This window comes from Fukomys damarensis, unplaced genomic scaffold, assembly GCF_012274545.1.
Source record: "Fukomys damarensis isolate Sample0158 unplaced genomic scaffold, DMR_v1.0_HiC HiC_scaffold_23, whole genome shotgun sequence".
Classification (NCBI taxonomy): domain Eukaryota; kingdom Metazoa; phylum Chordata; class Mammalia; order Rodentia; family Bathyergidae; genus Fukomys; species Fukomys damarensis.
In genome coordinates this window covers 42,149,153-42,158,298 of record NW_022900935.1, presented here as the reverse complement: position 1 = coordinate 42,158,298, position 9,146 = coordinate 42,149,153, and the positions used below count along the sequence as shown (strand labels likewise).

Genomic DNA, 9,146 nt, shown 5'->3' with positions numbered 1-9,146 from the left:
CCCCCTCCACCACCCTAGGCCCAAGAGTCATCCCACTGTGGCGAGGAACCCCACTCCTGTAAGTGCTGTACTGGGGGTGCTAAAACAGCTTGGAGGTGAACCCCCCTTGGCCCCAGCGTGCTCTGGACCCTCCTCTCTCCTGCTTCACCTCCTGTGATGAACTCAGTCCCAAGCCTTTGCCTCACCCACCAGCAGGAAGACAAAGGCAGACACAAAATAGGAATTATTTTTATTTCAAAAAGTATTCAAGGCACCCTAAAACCTGGAGACAAGATTCTGGACACTTAGGCCCACTGAAGAGACAAAAATAAATACACAAGTGCCTACCCTCTAGGGTGTGATGATGTGGGACACGACGGCTGTGTCCATTAGTCTCTGAAGTCATAAATATAGAATACGCTACAGGTCAGCCTTACACACCTGCCACTTAACTCCCATAACTTGGTGCCTTGTGGACAAAGCCCTGTGCACGTGTCATGTAAGGAAAGCCATGTTCCTAGGTGGCCCAACACCTGTCTCCAACCCATCTATAACGGTGGGGACCCAGATGGAGCCTGTGGTTGCAGAGGAGAGCCCTGATCCTAGGCCCCTGGCTGGGTCTGCAGGCCACAGAAGCTGTGGGGGCAGCCAGTGCCCGCTCAGTCTTTCAAACCCAAAGTCTGGCCTGATGGTGGCACCCAGGCAGTTCTGGGGCAAAGACAGAGGGACACAAACCCAGGCCCCATCTGTGTGGCCAGACAGTAGGGCAAGAGAGACACCAGTCACAGTGAAGAGCAGGGACCCAGGCTGACTCAGGACAGCAATAGCCAGTGTCCCCAAGCAGACTGGACAGGGCACTTTTTAAAATGCAGTGACACACACACAGCACCTGGCACCAAAGGGAGGCGATAGGCATGACAAAGCCTGCCTGGTGGCCTGGGAGAAATTAAGGCAACAACTCCTGCGATCTGCCCGCTGAGGGGCTTGGGCACAGCTTGTTAGGTGATGGCGTCCGGGTGAGAACTCACTCGCAGGAGTCCAGTCCCTGGGAAGAAGCCTTCCTGTCACCTGACCAGGCCTGAGGCCCTTCCCTGGGAAGGAGCGGGTGACATCCAAATGGAAGCCACTTCTGTAACCTCGAAAGGATCAAATAACCCATGGAAACGTCCTGCTCCTGCCAAATCACCTGGGGTCCCCAAGCTGCATCTCCCTGGGCACTCCTGCTGCCATCTTGGCTCTGGCTCCCTCCACTCCCCCTCTGGTAAAGAGCAAACTGAGAGCTACCAGGAAGGCCACTCCAGCTCAGGCCTCCTCCCCAAGCAGGGTTCTTCACAACACTGGGCAGCGCTGTGGACCTTGCTGGCCTCAAGGACAGAGGGCAGCTGTAACCTCACGCTGTGGGTGTCTGCCCCTCCTCCCCTGGCCTGGACAGAGCCCCAAGCAGTCTCTTTGCCCAGTGAGGTTTCACTGGCTGGTGTTGGGGGAGACCTGGCACTGGCCATAAGGCACTTGGGGGCTCTGCAACCTCCCTTCAAGCTCACACACCACGCTCAGACCCTGCTTGGATGTGGGACCTCCAGGGCCAGCAGAGAAGGTAGGAGGGAGGCCATGCAGACCCCACTGGGGGACCTTCTGCCCTCTGCCCCCAGGGTAGGAGGTGGCAGCAGGCAGGTGAGCTGGGGCCCTCCGGGTGCCAGGGAGAGGAGCCAGCGCAGCACACACAGCCAGTGCTGCTTCAGCAGCAGAGACCCAGGCTCTGAAGTGCACAGAAAACCCCAGGCAACGAGGACCTGGGCTCACTGGGCTCCACCTGTACCTGAAGGAGGGGTCACCGCCCCCGAGGCACTGGGCCCCTACACCAAGGCCCTGTCCGGGCCAGGCCAGGGCTAGTGCAGCCCGCCAGGGTTCCGTGGTGGCTGGTGCTGGCCCGCGTCCTCATCACCACTGCGACTGTCCAGCTCAAAGCCGCGGCCGCCCAGAGGAGTCTGTGGCATGAACTGCCGGAAGATGCTGACGCTGCTGTGCCAGAAGGTGGGCTCCGGAAGCCGCCCCACCACACTCCAGGCCCGGGCCTCGGGGTCGTAGGCCTCTACCACGTCTGAGAGCTCAAATGTGTTGTCGTAGCCACCTGACACGTACAGCTTCCCGCCCAGCACCGCCAGGCTGCCTCCCACGTGCACCTGCAGGTGAGGGTGGAGGGAGGGCTGGAGTGGGGTACAGCAGAAAGCTCCCCACCCACAGAGGTGCCAGGGACCCAGGATGACAGGGTGCGCAGTCCCCACCTTGCCATCATCTCAGAAGGCAGGTGGCTGGGACAGGCTGGTGGCCTTGCTGGGCTCCCAGGGGCCACACTGGGCCTGGGTCTGCCGGGCAACCCCTACCTGTGGTGGTCAGGGCAGCTGCCCAGCAGCAAGTGCCCGGCCCTTGCCCATGCTGCCGCTTGGTTCCAAGGTGGGCACGACCGAACTCTTCATCTCACAGGTGGGGAAACTGTGGCGCAGGCTGGCAGAGCTGGGGCTTGACACAAAGCCTGGCCAAGTGCCACTGACCCCTCCCAGTGCCACCACTCCTCCCTTCTCAGCCAGGGAAAGAGACTGGCCAGGCGGCAGGGAACAACATCCGCTCCCATCCCGGCCGCCAGTTTGAGCACCTTCTCAGAGACACAGGCTGCCTGGAGCATCACACACTCCAGGCACACCACCCCAGGCCTTTGTCCTCTGGCTCAGGATCTGAAGGAAGCAGCTGTGGCCTCTGCGAGAGGGAGTGACTGAGTGGGGTGTGGCAGCATGTCTGCAACTCTAGTACTTAGGAGGCAGAGGCAGGTGGATTGCAGTGAGTTCACAGCCCACCTAGACTAGATGTGAGACCCTGTCTCAAAAACACCTGGGTCTTCCTAAAAGAAAAGCATCCTAACACAGTGATATATGTGCACCTGTGCTTATAGCGGCACAAGTTGTAATAGGTAAGTCTTGGAAACAACCCAAATGCCTGTCAACTGAGAAATGGATAAAGAAAATGTGACTTTTTTATAGAATGGAGAATGACTGCCATAAAGAATGACGAACTTGAGACATTTATAACTAAGTGGATGGACCTCAAGACCATCCATTTAAGTGCAATAAATTGGACTCATGTGTTTAAATACATTGTTTCTCTTGTGCAAAAAACTAAAAGTGGAAATAAGGACTAAAATGTGTAACACACATTGGGAAATGGAGAGAAATGTTCAAAACGGAAGGAGAACAAGTGGGGAGGAGGGGGAAAGGACAAGAAAAAGAGTGAAAAAAGAAGGAAAAGATAGAAGTTTTTTTTTTTTTTGAGACAGGGTCTCACTATTTTTTTGGGGGGGGCGGTACCAGGGATCGAACTCAGGTCCTTGGCTTGTAAGGCAGGCAGTGGAACCACTGAGCTAAATCCCCAGCCCCTCACTATGTAGTTGAGGCTGACCTGGAACTATGTAGCCCAGGCTGGTCTCAAACTCACAGTGATCCTCCTGCCTCAGCCTCCTGAGTGCTGGGATTACAGGCATGTGGCACCATACCTGGCGGCTTGGAAAGCTTTTCTATATGGGAGGAACTGGGGGTAAAAAAGAAGAGGTAGCAGGGCCAGGAATTTAGCTCAGTGATGCCACCACCTGCCTTGTAAGGGCAAGGTCCGGGGTTCAATCCCTGATATTAAAAACAAAATAAAGAAGAGGCAGGAAATCACCGGTACAGGTGCAGGTCCCTACGGTGAGTGTTACTACTCAGAAGTAAGCAACACGTGCCCCACACCTAGGTCTCAGCAAGCCTCCAAGGTGGAGTGAGGCAAATGCCAGCCCCCTGTCCAGATGGCACCTGGGGACGTGGCCCACCTGCCACGCTGACACCCACACTGCCTGGCGCTGGAGCTCATGACTCACCTGGTTCATAGGTGGGATCTTGTCCCACTCGTTCTTCGTGGGGTCGTACACGTCCACTTCAGCGGAGTCATCCCTGTGCAGGGAGGAGGATGGCAGTTGGGGCTGAGACAGGAGTCTCAGAGCCCCATGACTGCCCCTTCACCAGGCAGATGCCATCCCCAAGCCCAAAGCTCACACCACCCTCAGATATCTGAACCCCCTCAGGATGAACACCTCAGCACAATGAGGTTATCCCCCACACACCAAGACAAGGTCTCACTATGCAGCCCAGGCTGGCTTTGAACTCACAATAACCCTCCTGCCTCAGCTCCCAGAGTGCACACAGCACACGCCGCACACGCCCAGCTTGGTCATTCCTCTTGCTGATCCTGAAGGTATCACGTTTGTTACCACTTCAGGCTCCCAAGCCACTCCCACCCTCCTAGCTCTCCCTACATCAACCTGAACCTTTTCCAAGAGGCCTCTATAGCTGACCAGGCCAGGCCAGACCTCTAGGCCCTTCCCCAGGCCTTGGGCCACCCCTTGCCACTGCCCATCCCGGTCACTGCTGCATCTTCAGTGCTCTGGTAAGTAGTCATAGCTGGGCAGAACAACACACATCAGAGGTGGAAAGATGGCAAGTTCGAGCCCTGCCTGAGCAACTTAGTGACTTAGGGGGACCCTATTTCCAAGTAAGAAATAAGGCTGGGCAAAGTGGCATACCTGTAATCCCAGCACTTGGGAGGCTGAGGCTGGAGGGTAGCTGTGAGTTCAAGGCCAGCCTGGGCTAAACAGTAGGTTAGAGGCCAGGCTGAACTACATAGTGAGACCCTGTCTCAAGAAAACAGAACAAAAAATGTAATAAACAATCAAAATAAAGCTAAGGGGACCAGAAGAAAAGCAAAAACAATTCTGATGACAACAGTTCTGAAGGCCAGGTCAGCAGAAGGGGCAGACAGCACATACTTCAGGCTCTGGGCACCAGATGCTGCTTGCAGCAAGCACTCAGCACTTCCACTGTGGTGAGGAGAAAGAAATCAGCAGATGGGTCCTAACCAAGGGGACTGGTGTCTCAAAACTTCAAGGGCAGCAGGGCGAGGTAACAGCACACACTTGTAGTTCTAGCTACAGGCAGGAGGACTGCAAGTTTGAGCCTATGCTGGGTGATTTAGGGAGACCTCACCACAAAATAAAACACATAAACGGGTAGGGGATGCAGCTTAATGCTAGCAAGTGTGAAGCCCTGAGTTCAATCTCCAATACAGAAAAAAATTCATGTAACTTAGCAAACAAATTTTTTTGTTGTTTTTGTGAGACAAGCTCTGACCGTGTAGTCCAGGCTGGCTTTGAACACGTGGTGATCGTCCTGCCTCAGTACCCCCAAGTGCTGGGATTACAGGCATGCACCACCTCCCTTGGTTTGTAACTTTTTATGCTATGAAGCATTACTGAGTTCTCACCTCAAGCACTGTGAAATGGAGAACCACGGTTTGTAGCTCATTTGCTGATGGTCACTTCTATCTCTGCCCCTAACCAGCAGAGAGCCAGATACACAGTGGGAAGGCCCTGCGGGTGAGCCAGGATGCCCACTATCTCTTGGCGGGGGCCCAGCCAGGGGAGAAGCCCAGGATGGCAGTTCCAGGGCTAGCTGGTCCCCTGGCTGTGGGACAGGAAGCCTGTGGCTCAGGAACTGCTGAAGCGTGTTGGGGGGTGATGATGATGATGATACTTCAGCATGGCTGGCCCCTCCCCACTTGGGACCCCACCTTCCTGCAGCCATCTCCCCCACCTGCCCCAAGCCCATACTGCCCGCAGGGACAGCACCCTCCTTTCTCAGAGGGTTTAGCAACTGCCATGTGATGCCTACTCAGAAGGGGCTAGTGGGCGGGGCCCAGCAGGGCCCTGAGGACTGGAAGGCGCTGGCAGCTGAGAGGTGGTATTTATAGCCCTCTCCACCCCTCTGCCTCCTCCAACACACCTCAGTGGAGGGGGAGGGTGCGGGCGAGGCTGGCTGGGGCTCTCAGCGCATGGTGGTGCCAGGCCTTCTGGGGCTGCATGCTCAGCGCTGACCCTCTGTTCTTTTGGTGCTCAGCTGGGGAGCCTTGGGGGTGGGGAAGACAAGGGCCAGTCCACTCTGGGGTGAGAGGTCACGGCCCTAAAGCAAAGGACACACATACTCGGGGGCTCCTTGTTCAAAGTCTAGGCCGAAAGGGGGACAGAAGGGACTGTCAGTCACGGGCCTCCTTCCCTCCTGGCTCCAGGCAGGGCAGGGACCATGGATACACACACTTGTACACATTCATACACATACATGTGTAGAACGTGGGGGCCTCTGGCACCCTCTGGATGCCCGCGTACCAGCAGGCAGGGCAGCCAGACCAGCAGATCAGCCGGGGCTGTTTTGTAGCTTGGGGTGACACACAAGACCCCGGGGCTGCTCGCTCTACCCGACCACCCTTGGGATGGCTTGGCTGGCAGATCCTGGCAGCCCACGGGAGCTGATCTAAGAGATGAACAGGCACCTTGGAGCCCGGAGAGCCCAGCCTCCGAGCCTGGCTCAGCCTCAGTTTCCTCGTCTGTGAAATGGGGAGAACGGCGATGCCATGCCAGTGGTGGCGGCGCACACCTATGATCCCAGCACTTGGAAGGAGTGCCGAGAGTTTGAGGCCAGCCTGAACTACCCAGTGAGACTCCGTCCCAAAAGATCCAAATATGGAAGACAGTTCACCAGGCGGGGCCCCGAGAGCTCACCTGACGAAGTACATGAGCCCGTTCAGCGTCACTGTCTTGGGCGCGAAGGACCAGGGCGGGAGCTGGCCACAGTCCACCAGCGACCACAGGTCTGTGTCCGGGTGGTAGCACTGCATCACCATGGTCTCCTTGCCGGGCAGGGATCCAATGGCGTAGAGGTGCCCGCGGCATGCAGTGGTGGAGCAGTTGTCCATGGGGTAGGACATGGGCCGCAGCGCTTCCCAGGAGTCGGCGGCGTGGTCGTAGCGCTCTGTGCTGTCCGCGGCCACCACATACAGCAGCCCATCCAGCACCGAAGAGCTGTGGTACTCACGCGCCTTCAACATGGGTGCCACCTCTGTCCACTCGTTCACGCTCGAGTTGTACCTCCATACACAGTCGTAGAGCCGGGAGCCATCGGAGCCACCTGTGGGACAGGCAGGGGCAGTGGTCAGCCCTCCCTGAGTCAGTGCCATCCCGAGCTCCCCCTAACCCCCGGCTGCTCCCTGGGGAAGAATGAACCTCATAGGCTCTGCACAAAGCCTCACCTCCCCAAACCCAGGCCGGAAGTCCCACTGAGACACATGCACAACCAGCCACGGCCCCTCAGGGCCACAATTCTAAATAACTGGGGCAGGCCGCCTGGCCTTGAGTTTACCCAATACTAGGGCTCCTGTCCCCTGTGACCAAGGCTGTGCGGGCACACGAGGAGGAAGTCCACGCTGCAAGCCGGAGCTGGGACAGTCACACTATGACAGCAGGGCACTTGGGCGTACTAGTCTCCATTCAGAACAGGTTACAGGGGTGTGTTTTACTTAAAAAACAAAAACAAGACTCATGGAACAGCTGTACCAGTAGGTGGAACACGCTTCTGTGCCTAACACTCCATGTGCCTATGTCAATAAAAGCTCTTTTATCTTTTCAAATTTATTTTAAGACAGGGTCTTGCTAAATCACCAAGTTGCCAGGCCAAGCTCTGATTTCCTATCCTCCTGTCTCAGCCTCCCAGACTGAGATTCTGGGTATGTGCCGCCATGCGTGCTGTCATCCTAAATTAAACCAGTCTATGGAGGCCCTAGACACCCCCTTCTCAGTGAGATGGGACTCCAAGAATCCCACCACTGCATCCCCTGGCCTCCAATGCCGGTGCCACAGGGCAGAGCAGACAGAATGTCTGCTTCACAGCCCCAAGCTTTTGGAGGCAGATGACAAAGGTCTTTTAACACCCACGACTCTGGGCTTCCCTCCTTCCACATGGAGCTGGGAAAGCAGCTGAAGCCTGCTTCTTGGGCCCCAGGAAATTCCCCACAGGCAGCTGAATGGAATGTGCAAGCCACCTGCCTAAACCCAAAGGATTAGCTGTGCAGCTGTGACATTTACAGCAGAGTATACAGAAGCAGGTCCGGCCAGTTCTAGGAGGGATGGGTGCGGTGGGGTGGTGGGGCAGGAGGACCCAGTCCCCAAACATAGGTCCAACTTCATTTTTGTCAAGAGGGACAGACTGGCAGATTCCGACAGAGGGTTTGACACAGAGCTGCTGGGCACCGAAACTGTGGGCCTGAGCCGAGGGTATCCCTGGGATGCACGCCCCAGGCAGCTCCAGAGCTGCACCAAACAGTGACCTCTGTCTCCTGAATGTGCCAGGCGGGGCACAGCCACTGCCTGATAACCCTCCCGTGCAGAGCCCGGCTGTCCTTGCCTTATATAGCAGTCTAAGACCGCCCCTGCTCGCCCACAGAGGGTGGCCTCCTGTCTGGGCAGGATTCTTCCTGGGTCAAAAATGTGGGAGAAGCCAGGGAGGGCTGGTCTGGTACCCGCCCACCATGACTCGGCAGGGTTTTGGGGCTAGGGCCAGGCAACTGGAAGAAAACGTCCCAACACGTGACCATGTTTACAGTCAGTCGCAGGGCTCAGGCTAAGCACCACGTGACAGGGTGCAGAAGGGCTAGGTGCAAGCCCCAAGGAATCTGGTGGCGTGTGACAAAGCCAGTGAGTCAGGAGGCCCCGGTGTCTCAGCAGGGAGGGGGAGTGCCCAGGCTGGGGAGGAAGGGCTGCCTCACCAGGCGTCAGCCTCAGGCAGGCCTGCCCTTGCATTCCTCGGGGAGAGAAAGAAAACACTCATTGTGTGGGTGAATGTCCATCTCTCCTGGAGGGACAGGGAGAGGCCCTTCCCTGACAGGGAGGCGGCCCAGCCGGAGCTCGGGGAGCCACAAGCAGCTGCTTGTCTGTACACACAAGAGGTCCTAATTCCAGGACAGAGGCCCCCAGAGCGCTGAATTGGCTTCGGGTCGCCGATTCCAGTTCTGCGGGTTTCTTCCTCTAAGGCAGAGCCCCGCCCCCCGGCCTCAGCCGGCGCACTCACCTGTCACATAGATGTCGTTGCCCAGCGCCACGATGCTATATCCCCCGCCCAGGTGGTCTGGGAACTCGGCCAGGTAGCGCCACTGACCCGTCTGCGGATTGTAGCAGTCGACGGTGACCAGCTCGTCGCAGTCCTGGTCGCAGCCGCCCACCAGTACGAGGATCTCGGCGAGGCCGGTGGAGGGGCGCGGGCGCA

The 9,146-nt window shown here is 57.2% G+C and overlaps 1 protein-coding gene across 1 annotated transcript; it reads right to left on the bottom strand.

Moving 5' to 3' along the window:
• Klhl21 (kelch like family member 21) lies at positions 1 to 9,141 on the bottom strand (the record flags this gene model as incomplete). Its single annotated transcript, XM_010627904.3, has 4 exons — positions 1 to 2,159; positions 3,881 to 3,953; positions 6,611 to 7,016; positions 8,952 to 9,141. Coding segments are annotated over 4 exons (963 nt in total), but the record flags the coding sequence as incomplete, so codon positions are not given.
• Positions 9,142 to 9,146: the final 5 nt, after the last annotated feature.